Raw genomic sequence first — 21,739 nt, 5'->3', positions numbered from 1 at the left:
AAGTAGGATAGTAGTAGTAGTAGTAGTAGTAGTAGTAGTAGTAGAAGTAAACAAGTAGTAGTATTAGAAGTAGGCCAGTAGTAGTAGTAGTGGTAGTACTAGTAGAAGTAGTCGTAGAAGAAGTAGTAGTAGAAGTGGTAATAGTAGTAGTAGTAGTAGTAGACCCGTAGTAGTAGTAGTAGTAGTAGTAGACCCGTAGTAGTAGTAGTAGTAGTAGTAGTAGTAGTAGACTACTACTAGTAGTAGTAGTAGACTAGTTGTAGTAGTATTAGACTAGTCTACTAGTAGTAGTAGTAGAAGTAGACTAGTAGTAGTAGACTAGTAGTAGTAGTAGTAGTAGTAGTAGTAGTAGAGTATTAGTATTATTATTAGTACAAATAGCAGTAGTACTAGTGGAGAAGTAGTAGTAGTTGTAGTGGTAGTAACAGTAGTAGGGTTGTAGTCTCAGAAGTAATAGTAGTTGTTGTAGTAGTAGAGTAGATTTAGTAATATATTATTATTATTAGTAGTAGTAAAGTGGTAGGAGTAGCATTAGTCACCAGTAGATTAGTAACAGCAGTAGTAGTAGTACTAACAGTAGTAGAGTAGTAGTAGTAGAGTTGTATTAGTAGTGTAATACTAGAGTACATTAGTAGGTTGTAGTAGCAGGAATAGTAGTAGTTTAGTAGTATAGTAGTAGTAATAGTGGTTGAGTAGTAGTAGTTATTATTAGTATTTTAGTAGGCATCATAGTAGTGGTAGTTTTAGAGTATTAGTAAAGTCGTTGTAGCAGTGGAGTTGTGGTAGAGAAGTATCAGTATTAGTAGTAACAGTAGTAGTAGTAGTAGAAGTAGTAGTAGTAGTAGTGGAAGTGGACTAGTAGTAGTAGTAGTAGTAGTAGTAGTAGTAGTAGTAGTAGTAGTAGTAGGATAGTAGTAGTAGTAGAAGTAGGATAGTAGTAGTAGTAGTAGTAGTAGAAGTAGACTAGTAGAAGTAGGATAGTAGTAGTATAAGTAGACTAGTAGTAGTAGAAGTAGTAGTAGTAGTAGTAGTAGCAGAAGTAGGATAGTAGTACTAGTAGTAGTAGTAGAAGTAGTATAGTAGGAGGAGTAGTAGTAGTAGTAGTAGTAGAAGTAGACTAGTAATAGTAATAGTAGTAGTGGTAGTGATAGTAGTAGTGGTGGTGGTAGTAGTAGTAGTAGTAGTAGACTAGTAGTAGTAGACTAGTAGTAGTAGTAGTAGTAGTAGTACTAGCAGAAGTAAACAAGTAGTAGTATTAGAAGTAGACTAGTAGTAATAGTACTAGTAGTAGTAGAAGTAGGCCAGTAGTAGTAGTAGAAGTAGTAGTAGTAGTACAAGTAGATGTAGTGGTAGTAGTAGAAGTAGACTAGTTGTAGTAGTAGTAGTAGTAGACCAGTAGTAGTAGTAGTAGTAGTAGTAGTAGTAGTAGTAGTAGTAGTAGTAGTAGTAGTAGTAGTAGTAGTAGAAGTAGACTAGTAGTAGTAGAAGAAGTAGTAGTAGTAGTAATAGTAGTAGAAGTGGTAGTAGTAGTAGTAGTAGTAGACCAGTAGTAATAGTAGTACTAGTAGTAGTAGTAGAAGTAGACTAGTAGTAGTAGAAGAAGTAGTAGTAGTAGTATTAGTAGTAGAAGTGGTAGTAGTAGTAGTAGTAGACAAGTAGGATAGTAGTAGTAGTAGTAGTAGAAGTAGTAGTAGTAGAAGTAGACTAGCAGACTAGTAGTAGTAGTAGTAGTATAAGTAAACAAGTATTAGTATTAGAAGTAGACTAGTACTAGTAGTAGTAGTAGAAGTAGGATAGTAGTAGTAGTAGTAGTAGTAGAAGTAGTAGTAGAAGTAGTAGAGGTAGGATAGTAGTAGTAGCAGTAGTAGTAGTAGTAGTAGAAGTAGTAGTAGAAGTAGACTAGTAGTAGTAGTAGTAGTAGTCGTAGAAGTAGGGTAGTAGTCGTAGAAGTAGGATAGTAGTAGTAGTAGTAGTAGTAGTAGTAGTAGAAGTAGGATAGTAGTAGTAGTAGTAGTAGGATAGTAGTAGTAGTAGAAGTAGGGTTGTAGTAGTAGTAGAAGTAGACATAGTAGTAGTAGTAGTAGAAGTAGTAGTAGTAGTAGTAGTAGCAGAAGTAGGATAGTAGTAGAAGTAGGATAGTAGTAGCAGTAGTAGTAGAAGTAGACCAGTAGTAGTGGTAGTGATAGTAGTAGTAGTAGTAGACTAGTCTACCAGTAGTAGTAGTACTAGTAGTAGTAGTAGAAGTAAACAAGTAGTAGTATTAGAAGTAGGCCAGTAGTAGTAGAAGTAGGCCAGTTGTAGTAGTAGTAGTTGTAGAAATAGTAGTAGTAGTAGTAGTAGTAGTAGTAGTAGTAGTAGTACAAGTAGACTAGTAGTAGTAGTAGTGGTAGTAGTAATACTAGTAGTAGTAGTAGAAGTAGACTAGTAGTAGTAGAAGAAGTAGTAGTAGTAGAAGTGGTAATAGTAGTAGTAGTAGTAGTAGTAGACCAGTAGTAGTAGTAGTGGTAGTAGTAGTAGTAGTAGTAGTAGTAGTAGTAGTGGTAGGAGACTAGTAGTAGTAGTAGTAATAGACTAGTAGTAGTAGTAGTAGACTAGTAGTAGTAGTAGTAGTAGTAGAAGTAAACAAGTAGTAGTATTAGAAGTAGACTAGTAGTAGTAGTAGGAGTAGAAGTAGACTAGCAGACTAGTAGTAGTAGACTAGTAGTAGTAGTAGTAGTTATAGTAGTAGTAGTAGTAGTAGAAGTAAACAAGTAGTAGCATTAGAAGTAGACTAGTAGTAGTAGAAGTAGGCCAGTAGTAGTAGTAGTAGTAGTAGTAGTAGTACTAGTAGTAGTAGTAGAAGTATTCGTAGAAGAAGTAGTAGTAGAAGTGGTAATAGTAGTAGTAGTAGTAGTAGACCAGTAGTAGTAGTAGTAGTAGTAGTAGTAGTAGACTACTACTAGTAGTTGTAGTAGTAGACTAGTAGTAGTAGTATTAGACTAGTCTACTAGTAGTAGTAGTAGAAGTAGACTAGTAGTAGTGGACTAGTAGTAGTAGTAGTAGTAGAGTATTAGTATTATTATTAGTACAAATAGCAGTAGTACTAGTGGAGAAGTAGTAGTAGTTGTAGTGGTAGTAACAGTAGTAGGGTTGTAGTCTCAGAAGTAATAGTAGTTGTTGTAGTAGTAGAGTAGATTTAGTAATATATTATTATTATTAGTAGTAGTAAAGTGGTAGGAGTAGCATTAGTCACCAGTAGATTAGTAACAGCAGTAGTAGTAGTACTAACAGTAGTAGAGTAGTAGTAGTAGAGTTGTATTAGTAGTGTAATACTAGAGTACATTAGTAGGTTGTAGTAGCAGGAATAGTAGTAGTTTAGTAGCATAGTAGTAGTAATAGTGGTAGAGTAGTAGTAGTTATTATTAGTATTTTAGTAGGCATCATAGTAGTGGTGGTTTTAGAGTATTAGTAAAGTAGTTGTAGCAGTGGAGTTGTGGTAGAGAAGTATCAGTATTAGTAGTAACAGTAGTAGAGTAGCAGTAGTAGTAGCAGCGTAGTAGCAGTTGTATTAGTAGTAGTAGTAGTCAAGTAGAAGTAGATTAGTGGTAGTAGTAGTAGTAGTAGTGGAGTAGTAGTAGTAACAGTAGTTGTAGTAGTCGTCATAGAAGTAGTATTGTAGCAGTAGCTAGAGTAGTAGTAGAAGTAGTAGTAACAGTAGTAGCAGAGTAGTAGTTTCGTAGCAGTAGCAATAGAAGTAGCAGTAGCAGATTAGTAGTTTAGTAGTGACAATACAACAACATTAGTAGTAGCAGTATAGTATAAACAGTAGCAGATTAGTAGATTAGTAGTGACAATACAATAACAATTGTAGTAGCAGTAGAGTAGTATAAGCAGTAGCAGATTAGTAGATTCGTAGTTTATTAAATTAGCAGATTAGTAGTTTATTAGATTAGTAGATTAGCAGATTAATAGTTTATTAGATTAGCAAATTAGTAGATTAGCAGATTAATAGTTTATTAGATTAGCAGATTAGTGGATTAGCAGATTAGCAGATAAAAAGATTCGCAGATTAGCAGTTTATTAGATTAGCAGATTAGTAGGTTATTAGATTAGCAGATTAGTAGGTTAGCAGATTAGAAGATTAGCAGATTAGTAGATTATTAGATTAGCAGATTAGTAGTTTATTAGATTAGCAGATTAGTAGATTAGCAGATTAGTAGATTACTAGTTTATTAGATTAGCAGATTAGTAGATTAGCAGATTAGAAGATTAGCAGATTAGTAGATTAGCAGATTGGTAGATTGGTAGTTTATTAGATTAGCAGATTATTAGTTTATTAGATTAGCATATTAGTAGATTTGAAGATCGGTAGATTAGTAGTTTATTAGATTACCAGATTAGTAGTTTATTAGATTAGCAGATTAGCAGTTTATTAGATTAGCAGATTAGTAGATTATTAGATTAGCGGATTAGTAGATTATTAGATTAGCAGATTAGTAGATTATTAGATTAGCAGATTAGTAGTTTATTAGATTACCAGATTAGTAGATTATTAGATTAGCAGATTAGCAGTTTATTAGATTACCAGATTAGTAGTTTATTAGATTAGCAGATTAGCAGTTTATTAGATTAGCAGATTAGTAGATTATTAGATTAGCAGATTAGTAGATTATTAGATTAGCAGATTAGTAGATTCGTAGATCAGTAGTGTTTTAGATTAGCAGATTAGTAGATTAGTGGTTTATTAGATTAGCAGATTAGTAGTTTATTAGATTCGTAGATTATTAGATTAGCAGTGACAATATATTAACAATAGTAGAGTAGGAGTCGTAGAGTAGTATTTCTAGTAGAAGCATTAGTAATAGTAGCAACATACGATCTGTCCATCTGGCCCATTATCTCCTTGATGTCCTCTTGGACCGGGCAGCCCTGGACCTCCCTAAACAAACAGAGGGAGGACACACACACACACACACACACACACACACACACACACACACACACACAATGTTCTATGAAAGAAGGAGTGTACTGTATCTTAGTGGAGAAACTCCCCATGTTGTCTGTTTCCCTGAGAGTTACTGCTGAATCATGTACCCAGAATGCAATGCAAAATTCTCCTCTGCTCCCCCACCATTAGAGAGGAAGCTTCTCTGACCTTGGATCCTTTGGGGCCGAGATCCCCATGAAGACCTGGCTTCCCCTGTAGACCAGGTTCACCCTGGGAATGACAGAATACATGTTAGCCTTTGTTTGACCTCAATATTCATGGTCAAATATTTACTCAAACAGACATCATATTTTCAGTCAGCCATTGTTCTTCTTATGGGCAGTTTGCCTGGAATGTGTCTGAATGCAGCAGGAACTGAAACAGACGGTATTTCATCTATTGGTATTACAGCATCTACACTCTTGGAAATGAAGGTTCCCATGGGAGAAGCCTTTTTAAGAACCCCTTTGGGTTCCATGTAGGACATTTAGAAGCCTCTGCGGAAAGGGTTCTACTTCTTCAAAGGGTTCTCCCACAGAACAGCCAATGAAAGCTATAGGATGTAGGTGGAAGAAACATTTCTAAGACAAGAGCATAACATTCCTATGTAGTATCTACTGTATCACACAACCACCATCTGTAGGCATAGCAGAAGCTTAGAGGTGTGAACGGTGACGGACCTTGCCTCCTTTAGGTCCGCCTGGTCCGTTAAGTCCCTTAAGTCCAGGGTCTCCTGGTCGCCCCTAACGACAGACATATAAACAATAATTATTGTTTAACAAAGGTCATCCCTTTACATTTAATATTTAACTTATCATTTCAGAATGTTTCCCTTAGCCAAGTTTGCGTACAGGTTGGCTTTTTGGTCCCGGTTCACCGTTGAGTCCCTGAAAGAATTAGGAATCAGTTAGTTTAGAATGAAGAAATACAGCACTACTGAACTACAGCACTACTGAACTACAGCACTACTGAACTACAGCACTACTGAAATACAGCACTACTGAAATACAGTACTACTGAACTACAGCTCTACTGAACTACAGCACTACTGAACTACAGCACTACTGAACTACTGAACTACAGCACTACTGAACTACAGCACTACTGAACTACAGTACTACTGACCACCAGCACTACTGAACTACAGCACTACTGAACTACTGCACTACTGAACTACAGCACTACTGAACTACAGCACTACTGAACTACAGCACTACTGAACTACAGTACTACTGAACTACAGCTCTACTGAACTACAGCACTACTGAACTACAGCACTACTGAACTACTGAACTACAGCACTACTGAACTACAGCACTACTGAACTACAGTACTACTAACCACCAGCACTACTGAACTACAGCACTACTGAACTACTGCACTACTGAACTACAGCACTACTGAACTACAGCACTACTGAACTACAGCACTACTGAACTACAGCACTACTGAACTACAGCACTACTGAACTACTGAACTACAGCACTACTGAACTACTGAACTACAGCACTACTGAACTACAGCACTACTGAACTACAGCACTACTGAACTACTGAACTACTGAACTACAGCACTACTGAACTACAGCACTACTGAACTACAGCACTACTGAACTACAGCACTACTGAACTACTGAACTACAGCAGTACTGAACTACTGAACTACAGCTCTACTGAACTACTGAACTACAGCACTACTGAACTACAGCACTACTAAACTATAGCACTACAGCACTACTGAACTACAGCATTACTGAACTACAGCACTACTGAACTACAGCACTACTGAACTACAGCACTACTGAACTACTGAACTACAGCACTACTGAACTACTGAACTACAGCACTACTGAACTACAGCACTACTGAACTACTGAACTACAGCACTACTGAACTACAGCACTACTGAACTACAGCACTACTGAACTACAGCACTACTGAACTACTGAACTACAGCACTACTGAACTACAGCACTACTGAACTACAGCACTACTGAACTACAGCACTACTGAACTACAGCACTACTGAACTACTGAACTACAGCACTACTAAACTATAGCACTACAGCACTACTGAACTACAGTACTACTGAACTACAGCTCTACTGAACTACAGCACTACTGAACTACAGCATTACTGAACTACAGCACTACTGAACTACAGCACTACTGAACTACAGCACTACTGAACTACAGCACTACTGAACTACAGCACTACTGAACTACTGAACTACAGCACTACTGAACTACTGAACTACAGCACTACTGAACTACAGTACTACTGACCACCAGCATTACTGAACTACAGCACTACTGAACTACAGCACTACTGAACTACAGCACTACTGAACTACAGCACTACAGCACTACTGAACTACAGCACTACTGAACTATAGCACTACTGAACTACAGCACTACTGAACTACTGAACTACAGCACTACTGAACTACAGCACTACTGAACTACAGCACTACTGAACTACAGCACTACTGAACACCAGCACTACTGAACTACAGCACTACTGAACTACTGAACTACAGCACAACTGAACACCAGCACTACTGAACTACTGAACTACAGCACTACTGAACTACAGTACTACTGACCACCAGCACTACTGAACACCAGCACTACTGAACTACAGCACTACTGAACTACAGCACAACTGAACACCAGCACTACTGAACTACTGAACTACAGCACTACTGAACTACAGTACTACTGACCACCAGCACTACTGAACTACAGCACTACTGAACTACAGCACTAATGAACTACAGCACTACTGAACTACAGCACTACTGAACTACAACACTACTGAACTACAACACTACTTAACTACTAAACTACAGCACTACTGAACTACTGAACTACAGCTCTACTGAACTACAGCACAACTGAACACCAGCACTACTGACTACTGAACTACAGCACTACTGAACTACAGTACTACTAAACTACAGCACTACTGAACTACTGAACTACAGCTCTACTGAACTACAGCACTACTGAACTATAGCAATTTCAGCACTACTGAACTACAGCACTACTGAACTACAGCACTACTGAACTATAGCAATTTCAGCACTACTGAACTACAGCACTACTGAACCAATGAACTACTGAACTACTCAACTACAGAACGGTTAATGACAAGGATAGCCAGGTCTATAAGTCACTCACTGGTATTCCCTTCCTTCCTGGTGAGCCTGGAATCCCAGGACTTCCTGGATAACTCTGAAAGGAAGAAGAAAGATTAGATGATTTATCAATGTGATAACAAGTGGCTCTTCATGACGTCTTCAGAGAGAGAATCCTTCTTGAGCTGTGATGTCGTTAGCTAGTGCACATTAAATCTGCATGTTGTTTCTGTTAGGTCCAGGTAAGAGTGTGTTATGATGTCGTTACTGTACCGGTGGTCCAGCTTCTCCAAGAGGGCCAGTGGGACCTGGCTTTCCGTTATGACCAGGGTCTCCCTAGGAATATCAGCATTACACATTAAACACACTGGTCTGTAAAACACTGTACATAAACTAGGTTTAGTAAACCCACTAGTCTATAAAACACTGTACTTAAACTAGGTTTAGTAAACCCACTGGTCAATAAAACACTGTAGATAAACTAGGTTTAGTAAACCCACTAGTCTATAAAACACTGTAGATAAACCCACTGGTCTATAAAACACTGTACATAAACTAGGTTTAGTAAACCCAGTGGTCTATAAAACACTGTACATAAAGTCTGGAGTCTGGAGTTTGTGTAGTACACAAGGTATTGTAGTAGCCTTGACAGACTGAAGGTTCTCTCAGGTACCTTCTCTCCGTTGACACCGGCCAGTCCCATATCACCAGCACTTCCTGGATAACCATCTGGGCCCTTTCAAAAACATCAGAGACAATTCCTTTTTATCACAACATTTTACTGCATTCATTATTGTGTGTGTGTGTGTGTGTGTGTGTGTAGGACAACATTTTACTGCAGTCATTATTGTGTGTGTGTGTGTGTGTGTGTGTGTGTGTGTGTGTGTGTGTGTGTGTGTGTGTGTAGGACAATGTTTTACTGCATTCATTATTGTGTGTGTGTGTGTGTGTGTGTGTGTGTGTGTGTGTGTGTGTGTGTGTGTGTGTGTGTGTGTGTGTGTAGGACAACGTTTTACTGACCCTTTCTCCTGGATCTCCTTTACAACCATAAGTTCCGATTCGACCAATTTTACCCTGAGAATTAATACAGAAAAGATTCCTATTAGGTTCAACATGACTCAACACTCCTGTATAGACCCAATGGACCTGTACCAGTGTGCCAGGTCAGTGGTCATCTTCATTGAGTTGAAAGCTCAGGGCTCCCCTTGGCTCCTGTTTCAGTCTCAGGGCTCCTCTTGGCTCCTGTTACAGTCTCTGGGCCCCCCTTGGCTCCTGTTACAGTCTCAGGGCTCCCCTTGGCTCCTGTTTCAGTCTCAGGGCTCTCCTTGGCTCCTGTTTCAGTCTCAGGGCCCCCTTGGCTCGTGTTTCAGTCTCAGGGCTCCCCTTTGCTCCTGTTTCAGTCTCAGGGCGCCCCTTGGCTCCTGTTTCAGTCTCAGGGCCCCCTTGGCTCGTGTTTCAGTCTCAGGGCTCCCCTTGGCTCCTGTTTCAGTCTCAGGGCTTCCCTTGGCTCCTGTTTCAGTCTCAGGGCTCCCCTTGGCTCCTGTTTCAGTCTCAGGGCTCCTCTTGGCTCCTGTTACAGTCTCTGGGCCCCCTTGGCTCCTGTTACAGTCTCAGGGCTCCCCTTGGCTCCTGTTTCAGTCTCAGGGCTCCCCTTGGCTCCTGTTTCAGTCTCAGGGCTCTCCTTGGCTCCTGTTTCAGTCTCAGGGCGCCCCTTGGCTCCTGTTTCAGTCTCAGGGCCCCCCTTGGCTCGTGTTTCAGTCTCAGGGCTCCCCTTGGCTCCTGTTTCAGTCTCAGGGCTCCCCTTGGCTCCTGTTACAGTCTCAGGGCTACCCTTGGCTCCTGTTACAGTTCAAGGGAAAGCGTTGCAGCACCTAGTGATGGTCTCTTACCTTCTGCCCATCCGTTCCATTCCTGCCGTGTCCTCCTGACGCTCCCTGGTGATTGAGAGGTCATTCAGAGTGTGTTAAAGATGAAAGTAAGCATATCCAGCGAGACATAACTAAACGGTGTAGCTGTACACACACAGAACGGACTGTATACTGTCAGAGTCAATCATGTAGTTTACCTTGGTTCCATCTGATCCAAATTCACCCTGGGAAAAGATGAAATCCATTCATCAAATAATGTCTCGTTTAAAAATGTTGATAAAAAAAAAAAGCATATCTCATGTAAGATTTACACATGATATTTACTAGAATAATGTTTAGTTCTTCTTACCTTTTCACCTTTCAGACCAATCACACCCTAAACAGAAGCAAAAAGAAGACAGGTTGTTAAAATAGTCAGGATACACTGTAAGGTGAATATCAGTATTGGTTAGAGAGGACACCAACCTTGTGACCTGCGGGACCGATTCCACCTTCAATACCAGAGTCCCCCTGTGGCACAAATAATAACAACACTATCATCTACATTCTGTGGAAGAAAATATGTTATTTCAAAAACAAACAAAAAATATATATATATAAATGTCTAGGTTCTCTTGTCAGTGTTTCCGTGGTCAGAACGCCCAGTCCACCTGTTTGCCCTTGGTCCCTTTAGCGCCAGCAAGTCCAACTCCTCCTTTCGTTCCCTAAAATAAACAGATACTTTAAAATAAACATAAACAACAAACTGTTCATAAAACAAACATGAATAAACACATTTCATTCTTGCAAATATCTCAGATGTTTTACTTATTAATAACAAAGGAGCTCACTTTTAGTCCTCGGTTTCCCTTCAGACCAGGGGGGCCTGGAAGCTCCAGACACTGGAGTTTGGAGCACTGGAGTAATGACGGATTAAAGACTTTGTGAACGAAACAACATTTCACAGCAGGAAATGAAGATCAGTTTGATAGAAAGGCTTAGAAGTTACAGATTCTGACTGCATCCCTGAGAATAACTCTTAGTTACCTGCAAATAGGCTTGATATTTCTGTAGAGAAGGACAAACAAAAAGACTTCAATAAAAAACATATTTAGGGGGACAATGGTACCAAAAATAGAATATAAATGGAACATCTGTCAGGGTTATTCAGTAACTTGTTAACTTTGTCTTTTCAGCTCAGATGAATCACTGTCTGAAAGCATTGAAAATACATCTATACTACTCAAATCTACAATGCTACGTTGACTTAGGTTAAATAAAGTGGGATATCCCAATTTTCCTACTTTATAGACAAAAATCAAGATGTCAATATTTTTTATGTTTTTTGAATGAAAAATCTTACAATTACAAGTCATTTTGAGCAAATTCTGATCTTGCGAATTAATTGCAAATCGTTTGACAGCCCTAGATAAATGGTAATAGAAAATGCTTCAGACATGAATATTCAAAGCTGGATAAAACACTACATATAATCACCATAGCGTTGATCATTTGGTTGATGGATGATGTGACTATTTTCCCAGTGGGGGCGTCACATGGTGGACTGTGACAGGTGTTAAGGTCTGGGTTGAGCAGGCACAGTGAAGCAGAGGCAGAAAACAAAAGGACATTTTTCAACATTTATGTAGTTTCAAACACATTCCAGTTCCCATTTTTTGTTCAATGTTTTTGTTTCTATAAATATAATTTCTCTTACTTTTGAACTCTAACAACTATGCTAGTTTAAATCAGACCAACAAACAAAACAAACCAAGAAAATGTAAAGGGATACAGGAAGTGATGAAGCCCAAGAGGTAGACGTCCATTTTCTCAACATCTCCATAGCTCAAACAATTCCATTATCCACAAAGCAGTCACATGCTAAAAACCCTGGGCTCCACCATGCCTCTGGACTATGAATACACAGAGTTAGAATCACATGATCTGTCAAGTAACCAATGAAATGACTTGTTAGGTTAAACACCTGTGACATTGACAGCCATGTAGTTGGAACGGTAGACCCCCGCAGGCGAGCTAGCGATCAGCTCCATCCCTGCTTCGTCCACCACCTTGGAGGCAGCTACTGAGAACAGGCTGATGCGCTGGTCAAATCAAATAAACAATCTCAGGAGATGAATGACAGTAACATCACTGATTAAAAGGCTAAAAACAAAACCCTCTCCTGTGTCTGTCCCTCTTACCTGGTCTCTAGCCCGTTCTGCAGACACCTTGATCCCCCCACAGGGGGCGCCAGTCACATGGCCGTCAGTGACCACCACAGCGAAGCGGACAGAGTTGTGTCCCCGGAGGTCGTGGCGCTGCATCTCCTCGGACATCTTGTCCAGGGCACAGTCAGTGTAGGTACCTCAAATCAAATCAATGTTTATCTGTCATATGCCCAGGACACAGTACTATACAGATCAATGACATGATGACTGACAGTACAGATCAATGACATGATGACTGACAGACTCTCAACACATTACAGTACAGATCAATGACATGACGACTGACAGGCTCAACACATTACAGTACAGATCAATGACATGATGACTGACAGGCTCAACACATTACAGTACAGATCAATGACATGATGACTGACAGTACAGATCAATGACATGATGACTGACAGACTCTCAACACATTACAGTACAGATCAATGACATGATGACTGACAGGCTCAACACATTACAGTACAGATCAATGACATGATGACTGGCAGTACAGATCAATGACATGATGACTGACAGTACAGATCAATGACATGATGACTGACAGACTCTCAACACATTACAGTACAGATCAATGACATGATGACTGACAGTACAGATCAATGACATGATGACTGACAGGCTCTCAACACATTACAGTACAGATCAATGACATGATGACTGACAGTACAGATCAATGACATGATGACTGACAGACTCTCAACACATTACAGTACAGATCATTGACATCCCGGAGTCACATATTCAATGGAAGAAACCAACAGAAGGCTAGATCCATAAAGAAGAAGCATGCAAATGAGTCTTGGCGATCTTACCTTTACCCAGGTAAGACTTTAACCAGTCAATACCATCCATTTTCCTGACAAAGTTTTCTCTGCTGGTGATCTCACTGATGAGCTCCTGTGTCTGAGAGAAGTGGAGTCCCCCCAGAAACCAGCTGATTTTCACCTGTCTGTTGTACACCTCCTCCCGGAGCCTCAGGGCAAACTCCCTCGTCCAATCTGCCACCTTCTTCACCAGGCTTCCTGGAGGGGGCTGCTGCAGGGCGATGCTCTCAGAGGAGTCCATCACGAAGTACAAGTCAATGGGACACTCAGTCACTTCTGCAGGAAGACAGAGGACATCATATTATCTGTTTCCCAAATGGCACCCTATTCAATACATAGTGCACTGCTTTTGAAGTACAGATCAATGGGACACTCAGTCACTTCTACAGGAAGACAGAGGACATCTACTTCCTGTATATAGCCATGTTATTACCTGGTACTTCCTGTATATAGCCATGTTATTACCTGGTACTCCCTGTATATAGCCATGTTATTACCTGGTACTTCCTGTATATAGCCATGTTATTACCTGGTACTTCCTGTATATAACCATGTTATTACCTAGTACTTCCTGTATATAGCCATGTTATTACCTGGTTATTCCTGTACATAGCCATGCTATTATCAGGTACTTCCTGTATATAGCCATGTTGTTACCTGGTACTTCCTGTACATAGCCATGCTATTACCAGGTACTTCCTGTATATAGCCATGTTATTACCAGGTACTTCCTGTATATAGCCATGCTATTACCTGGTACTTCCTGTATATAGCCATGTTATTACCTGGTACGTCCTGTATATAACCATGTTATTACCTAGTACTTCCTGTATATAGCCATGTTATTACCTGGTTATTCCTGTACATAGCCATGCTATTATCAGGTACTTCCTGTATATAGCCATGTTATTACCTGGTACTTCATGTACATACCACTGCTATTACCAGGTACTTCCTGTATATAGCCATGTTATTACCAGGTACTTCCTGTATATAGCCATGCTATTACCTGGTACTTCCTGTATATAGCCATGTTATTACCTGGTACTTCCTGTACATAGCCATGCTATTACCAGGTACTTCCTGTATATAGCCATGTTATTACCAGGTACTTCCTGTATATAGCCATGCTATTACCTGGTACTTCCTGTATATAGCCATGCTATTACCTGGTACTTCCTGTATATAACCATGTTATTACCTGGTTCTTCCTGTACATAGCCATGTTGTAATTTTTACTCTTTAATTGTTTTTTAAAAATTCAATGTGTATTTATTATTTGTGTCAATGTAGCCATGTTATACATTTAAGATAGGATAGGTCGTAGACAAGGCTTTAAAATACTTACCATCACAGGGGGATGGTCGTAGACAAGGCTTTAAAATACTTACCATCACAGGGGGATGGTCGTAGACAAGGCTTTAAAATACTTACCATCACAGGGGGATGGTCACAGACAAGGCTTTAAAATACTTACCATCACAGGGGGATGGTCACAGACAAGGCTTTAAAATACTTACCATCACAGGGGGATGGTCGTAGACAAGGCTTTAAAATACTTACCATCACAGGGGGATGGTCACAGACAAGGCTTTAAAATACTTACCATCACAGGGGGATGGTCACAGACAAGGCTTTAAAATACTTACCATCACAGGGGGATGGTCGTAGACAAGGCTTTAAAATACTTACCATCACAGGGGGATGGTCACAGACAGGGTTCTAAAAGACTTACTATCACAGGGGGATGGAGGAGGGGGTGGAGGATGGACATCTTCGTGGGTCCAATTGCGTATGATGGTGATGATTTCTGTGTGAGTGTGAGTGTGGGGTCCTGGTCCTTCGTGAATTTTTGGATCATTATGTGGGTCTAGTCTTCCAGGCTGTTGTGAAAGGGTCGCTGCAAGGCAGCACATTAACACAGCCACTGATTTCATAGCCGTGTTCCTCCAGGCCTGGAGAAGGAGATAATAGAGAGGGAAGTTAGTTAAGACACAGATGTTTTTCATCTGACAGTAATGTTAAGACACAGATGTTTCTCATCTGACAGTAATGTTAAGACACAGATGTTTCTCATCTGACAGTAATGTTAAGACACAAATGTTTCTGTTAAGACACAGATGTTTCTCATCTGACTGTAATGTTAAGACACAGATGTTTTTAATGTGACAGTAATGTTAAGACACAGATGTTTCTCATCTGACAGTAATGTTAAGACACAGATGTTTTTCATCTGACAGTAATGTTAAGACACAGAAGTTTTTCATCTGACAGTAATGTTAAGACACAGATGTTTCTCATCTGACAGTAATGTTAAGACACAGATGTTTCTCATCTGACAGTAATGTTAAGACACAGATGTTTCTCATCTGACAGTAATGTTAAGACACAGATGTTTCCAAGAGTGTGCAAAGCTGTTAACTCTTTTGTGGTTACTACATGATTCCATATGTGTTACTTCACAGTGTATATAACATAGTGTATAACATAGGACATAGTGTCTATAATACTGTAAGGGGTTCTTCTACATAGAAGATACTAGGAAATCCAAGGTCATAGTGTCTGTTGTGATGTCTTCACTATTACTCTACAATGTAGAAAATAGTAAAAATAAAGAAAAACCCTTGAATGAGTAGGTGTGTCCAAACTTTTGACTGGTACTGTAAGTATTCAGACCCTTTGCTATGAGATTCGAAATTGAGCTCAGGTGCAGTCTGATCATACTTGAGATGTTTCTACAACTTGATTGGAGTCCACCTGTAGTAAATTCAATTGGTTGGACATGATTTGGAAAGGCACACACCTGTCTATATAAGGTCCCACAGTTGACAGTGCATGTCAGAGCAAAAAACAAGCCATGAGGTCGAAGGGATAGTCCGTAGAGTTCAGAGACAGGATTGTGTCGAGGCATAGATCTCGGGAAGGGTATCAAAATATTTCTGTAGCATTGAAGGTCCCCAAGAATAGAGTGGCCTCCATCATTTTTAAATGGATGAAGTTTGGAACCACGAAGACTCTTCCTAGAGCTGGCCGATCGGCCAAACTGAGCAATCGGGGGAGAAGGGCCTTGGTCAGGGAGGTGACCAAGAACCTGATGGTCACTCTGACAGAGCTCCAGAGTTACTCTGTGGAAATGGGAGAACCTTTCAAAAGCACAACCATCTCTGCAGCACTCCACTAATCAGGCCTTTATGGTAGAGTGGCCAGACGGAAGCCACTCCTCAGTAAAACGTACATGACAGCCCGCTTGGAGTTTGCCAGAAGGCACCTAAAGGACTCTCAGACCATGAGAAACAAGATTATCTGGTCTGATGAAACCGCACTGGACTCTTTGGCCTAATGCCAAACGTCACATCTGGAGTAGACCTGCTGGCACCATCCCTACGGTGAAGCATGGTGGTGGAAGCATCATACTGTGGGGATGTTTTTCAGCGGCAGGGACTGGGAGACTAGTCAGGATTGAGGGAAAGATGAATTGAGCAAGGTACAGAGAGGTCCTTGATGAAAACCTTCTCCAGAGCACTCAGGACCTCAGACGGGGGCAAAGGTTCACCTTTCAACAGGACAACGACCCTAAGCATACACCCAAGACAACTCCGGAGTGGCTTCGGGACTAGTCTCTGAATGTCTTTGAGTGGCCCAGTCAGAGCCCGGACTTGAACCCGATCAAACATCTCTGGAGAGCCCTGAAAATAGCTGTGCAGAGACACTCCCCATCCAACCTGACAGAGCTTGAGAGGATCTGCAGAGAAGAATGGGAGAAACTCCCCAAATACAGGTGTGCCAAGCTTGTATCGTCATAGCCAAGAAGACTGAAGGCTGTGTCGAAGAACCCATTACAGTATTATAGACACTATGACCTGGGACCTGTCTTACAGCAGCAGCGTAGCCTAGTAGTTAGAGCTTTGGACTAGTAAGGGAAAGATTGCAAGATCGAATCCCCGAGCTGACAAGGGAAAAATCTGTCGTTCTGCCCCTGAACAGGCAGTTAACCCACTGTTCCCCTAAACAAGGCAGTTAACCCACTGTTCCCCGGTGGGCCGTCATTGTAAATAAGAATTTGTTCTTAACTGACTTGCCTAGTTAAATAAATAAATAAAACTGCCAAAGGAGTTTCAACTGAAGAAAGTATCTGAATACTTGTGTAAATTTGCAAATAAAATTTTAAAAAAACTGTTTTTGCTTTGTCATTATGGGAGATTATGTGTAGATTGATGAGGGATTTAAAAAAACATTTTTTTTTAAATAAGGCTGTAACATAACAAAATGTGGAAAAAGTCTTCTACATAGATTGTAGTAAATCCCAGGTCATAGTGTCTATAATACTGTAAGGGGTTCTTCTACATAGTAGACCATAGTAAATCCCAGGTCATAGTGTCCATAATACTGTAAGGGGTTATTCTACATAGTAGACCATAGTAAATCCCAGGTCATAGTGTCCATAATACTGTAAGGGGTTATTCTACATAGTAGACCATAGTAAATCCCAGGTCATAGTGTCTATAATACTGTAAGGGGTTCTTCTACATAGTAGACCATAGTATATCCCAGGTCAATGTGTCTATAATACTGCAAGGGGTTCTTCTACATAGTAGACCATAGTATATCCCAGGTCATAGTGTCTATAATACTGTAATAAGATCACATAGTTGCTGTCACAAACTCCAAACTCCACACAGTTATCACTGACTAGTTAGATATTTATTTCCCACTCAGCAAACAATTTCTGTACTTACAACATTCTTAAAAATTCATGATCAGGTTTTTGCTTGAAGGACCATGTTTTTATTATTGATATTTGTCAATAAAACTCATGAATGAGTTTAGGGTTAACGCAACTGTTTATGTCAAATTATTTGTGTTCTACTTGTAGCCCTGGTCGGGTTTAAGGTTAGGGCAGAGTTAAGATATAGGTTAAGATTAGGGTTAGGATTATGGTTAAGATAAGGATTAAGGTTAGGGTAGGGTTAAGGATTAAGGTTAGGGTTGGGGAAGAAGCTAAAATAAGGGTTAAGATTAGGGCTAGGGTAGGGTTTAGATAAGGGTTAAGATTAGGATTAAGGTTAGGGGTAGGGTAGGGTTTAGATAAGGGTTAAGATTAGGATTAAGTTTAGGGGTAGGGTAGGGTTAAGATACAGGTTAAGATTGGGGTTAAGGTTAGGGGTAGGGTAGGGTTAAGATACAGGTTAAGATTGGGGTTAAGGTTAGGGGTAGGGTAGGGTTAAGATACAGGTTAAGATTGGGGTTAGTGGATAATTAGTTGAAATGTTGGAATCTATGGACTCTCCTATAGACACCCTGGTTCGAATCCAGGCTGTATCACAACTGGCCGTGATTGGGAGTCCCATAGGGCGGCACACAATTGGCCTAGTATCATCTGGGTTTGGCTGGGGTAGGCCGTTATTGTAAATAGAAATGTGTTCTTAACTAACTTTCCTAGTTAAGTAAAGGTAATATATATACAGTGTATATACAGTATATACAGTGCCTTGCGAAAGTATTCGGCCCCCTTGAACTTTGCGACCTTTTGACACATTTCAGGCTTCAAAACATAAAGATATAAAACTGTATTTTTTTGTGAAGAATCAACAACAAGTGGGACACAATCATGAAGTGGAATGACATTTATTGGATATTTCAAACTTTTTTAACAAATCAAAAACTGAAAAATTGGGCGTGCAAAATTATTCAGCCCCCTTAGGTTAATACTTTGTAGCGCCACCTTTTGCTGCGATTACAGCTGTAAGTCACTTGGGGTATGTCTCTATCAGTTTTGCACATCGAGAGACTGAAAATTTTTCCCATTCCTCCTTGCAAAACAGCTCGAGCTCAGTGAGGTTGGATGGAGAGCATTTGTGAACAGCAGTTTTCAGTTCTTTCCACAGATTCTCGATTGGATTCAGGTCTGGACTTTGACTTGGCCATTCTAACACCTGGATATGTTTATTTTTGAACCATTCCATTGTAGATTTTGCTTTATGTTTTGGATCATTGTCTTGTTGGAAGACAAATCTCCGTCCCAGTCTCAGGTCTTTTGCAGACTCCATCAGGTTTTCTTCCAGAATGGTCCTGTATTTGGCTCCATCCATCTTCCCATCAATTTTAACCATCTTCCCTGTCCCTGCTGAAGAAAAGCAGGCCCAAACCATGATGCTGCCACCACCATGTTTGACAGTGGGGATGGTGTGTTCAGGGTGATGAGCTGTGTTGCTTTTACGCCAAACATAACGTTTTGCATTGTTGCCAAAAAGTTCAATTTTGGTTTCATCTGACCTGAGCACCTTCTTCCACATGTTTGGTGTGTCTCCCAGGTGGCTTGTGGCAAACTTTAAACGACACTTTTTATGGATATCTTTAAGAAATGGCTTTCTTCTTGCCACTCTTCCATAAAGGCCAGACTTGTGCAATATACGACTGATTGTTGTCCTATGGACAGAGTCTCCCACCTCAGCTGTAGATCTCTGCAGTTCATCCAGAGTGATCATGGGCCTCTTGGCTGCATCTCTGATCAGTCTTCTCCTTGTATGAGCTGAAAGTTTAGAGGGACGGCCAGGTCTTGGTAGATTTGCAGTGGTCTGATACTCCTTCCATTTCAATATTATCACTTGCACAGTGCTCCTTGGGATGGTTAAAGCTTGGGAAATCTTTTTGTATCCAAATCCGGCTTTAAACTTCTTCACAACAGTATCTCGGACCTGCCTGGTGTGTTCCTTGTTCTTCATGATGCTCTCTGCGCTTTTAACGGACCTCTGAGACTATCACAGTGCAGGTGCATTTATACGGAGACTTGATTACACACAGGTGGATTGTATTTATCATCATTAGTCATTTAGGTCAACATTGAATCATTCAGAGATCCTCACTCAACTTCTGGAGAGAGTTTGCTGCACTGAAAGTAAAGGGGCTGAATAATTTTGCACGCCCAATTTTTCAGTTTTTGATTTGTTAAAAAAGTTTGAAATATCCAATAAATGTCATTCCACTTCATGATTGTGTCCCACTTGTTGTTGATTCTTCACAAAAAAATACAGTTTTTATCTTTATGTTTGAAGCCTGAAATGTGGCAAAAGGTCGCAAAGTTCAAGGGTGGCCGAATACTTTCGCAAGGCACTGTATATATATATTAAAACATCTAAAAAACCATCTATTTGGGACTATCCAAATAAAGTGTTACTGAGATGACGGGATGTTATTTACGTCAGCCCTCTGTTCTCTCCAGAGACACCCGGAGTCTAAACAGGAGAGCACTATGGCTTTGTCCCAAACCCTATTCCCTATACAGTGCACTACTTTAGACCAGGACCCATAGGGCTCTATGGAACAGGGTGCCATTTGGGATGTATAAATAGATCCCTCCAGTTTTGACCAATGGTGTATTTGTATACTGTACATGTTTTAGACTCAGTGTACACTGTACACTAGTAGTGTACTATCTCGTCAAAAGTAGTGCATTATATAGGAAGTAGGGTGTCATTTGGGACACAGCTATGAGGAAAGGACATTTCTCAAAACAGATAACCACTGTCAAAGCTAACTATTCTGCACATTAAACATGACATCTTTACAACTGTACAATTGTTATGACATAGTTAGAGACTTGTTGTGTAGCCTAACAACAAACATTCAATACTGTAGAATCTGCAGTAGCATCTGTTTTAAAGACAGAACCCTAACTGAGATGTACATTACCTTGAGAAGTAGGTTAGTTACTTAATCACTCTAGTATCACATTATTGTTGATTGATCAATTAATTTAGTATGCCTGGGAAATCAACTTTAAGTTGTATGACCAATACTTGAGCCTACTTCTTCTAAGTGCATGCCAATGTATGGCTGTTGTTAATCAATTAATTGAATGTGCTCTACATCAAAGTGATCGTCCACAACATGTTATTTATGCTAGATGCTTTTATCCTACGTGACTAATAGCCATGCGTGCCTACATGCCTCAATGTTAAGTTTAAATCAACTGTACTTTCCGTAAACACCACTACGGTGGAAAAGACTTTCTGAATGTGACGGCAGCAACGGTAACAAACATTAAGAGCCTTCCACACAATTCACAAAACTTGATCATGAAAATCCATAAAAACTTTCAAATATACTCACCCCAAATAATTGTCAAAGACCCAAAAGCAAAGACCCAAAAGCAAAGACCCAAAAGCACACAAGTCGATTTACATCGAATTCCACCTAAGACGAACCCGAGGACAACCTAGCACCAACGAATCCTACTGTATCTGCAAACACACACAGTTTATATGGGGGTCAATCTGGGGTCAAATATCTTCCATCTGGGTATTCTGACGGGTCTGGGCTGTGGTCAACAGTCTAGGAGGCAGAGGATGAGATTAAAATAGCTGAGATGAGATCATGAACTGGGCTGTGCTGAAGTCTGTGCTGTACTCATGGGCAGGGCTAGGAGCATAGAGATGCTTTAATGCTGTAACGATTGTCGTCGGGAGAAGGAGAAGAGGACCAAAGAGCAGCGGGAACTAAGGTCAGGACGTGACTGTAGAATTCCATTCATTCCTACTGTGGAGTGGCTTAAAGCCTCTCACTGGCCAACACTTGGCCAATACAATGGCTAGCTAGTTAGCGGTGGTGCGCGCTAATAGCGTTTCAATCGGTGACGTCACTCGCTCTGAGTAGTTGTTCCCCTTGCTCTGCAAGGGCCGCAGCTTTTGTGGAGCGATGGGTAACGATACTCCGGGGGGAAGCAGTTG

General features: G+C 40.3%; 1 protein-coding gene across 2 annotated transcripts in view; it reads right to left on the bottom strand.

The window, feature by feature from the left end:
• LOC112224903 (collagen alpha-2(VI) chain) overlaps positions 1–21,358 on the bottom strand; it is a 45,354-nt gene extending 23,996 nt beyond the window's left edge. The window contains exons 1-21 of one of the 2 annotated variants that reach the window (XM_042306847.1): positions 21,123–21,358; positions 14,749–14,968; positions 13,002–13,289; positions 12,157–12,320; positions 11,940–12,057; positions 11,453–11,538; positions 11,003–11,023; positions 10,807–10,872; positions 10,627–10,680; positions 10,442–10,486; positions 10,326–10,352; positions 10,174–10,200; positions 9,998–10,042; positions 9,129–9,182; positions 8,782–8,844; positions 8,382–8,444; positions 8,152–8,205; positions 5,821–5,856; positions 5,650–5,712; positions 5,138–5,200; positions 4,856–4,918 (exon numbers count right to left, since the gene is read on the bottom strand). In XM_042306847.1, the coding sequence (XP_042162781.1) occupies positions 4,856–4,918; positions 5,138–5,200; positions 5,650–5,712; positions 5,821–5,856; positions 8,152–8,205; positions 8,382–8,444; positions 8,782–8,844; positions 9,129–9,182; positions 9,998–10,042; positions 10,174–10,200; positions 10,326–10,352; positions 10,442–10,486; positions 10,627–10,680; positions 10,807–10,872; positions 11,003–11,023; positions 11,453–11,538; positions 11,940–12,057; positions 12,157–12,320; positions 13,002–13,289; positions 14,749–14,950 (1,602 nt within the window). In that variant the 5' untranslated portion in view covers positions 14,951–14,968; positions 21,123–21,358. The remainder of the gene's footprint in view (positions 1–4,855; positions 4,919–5,137; positions 5,201–5,649; positions 5,713–5,820; positions 5,857–8,151; positions 8,206–8,381; positions 8,445–8,781; positions 8,845–9,128; positions 9,183–9,997; positions 10,043–10,173; positions 10,201–10,325; positions 10,353–10,441; positions 10,487–10,626; positions 10,681–10,806; positions 10,873–11,002; positions 11,024–11,452; positions 11,539–11,939; positions 12,058–12,156; positions 12,321–13,001; positions 13,290–14,748; positions 14,969–21,122) is intronic. The other variant, XM_042306846.1, reaches the window with a different exon arrangement.
• Between the last annotated feature and the right edge of the window lie 381 nt (positions 21,359–21,739).

Source organism: Oncorhynchus tshawytscha, linkage group LG26 (genome assembly GCF_018296145.1).
Source record: "Oncorhynchus tshawytscha isolate Ot180627B linkage group LG26, Otsh_v2.0, whole genome shotgun sequence".
Lineage (NCBI taxonomy): Eukaryota > Metazoa > Chordata > Actinopteri > Salmoniformes > Salmonidae > Oncorhynchus > Oncorhynchus tshawytscha.
Note: the sequence above shows the minus strand (reverse complement) of the source record. Positions and strands in the feature narration are given on the sequence as shown.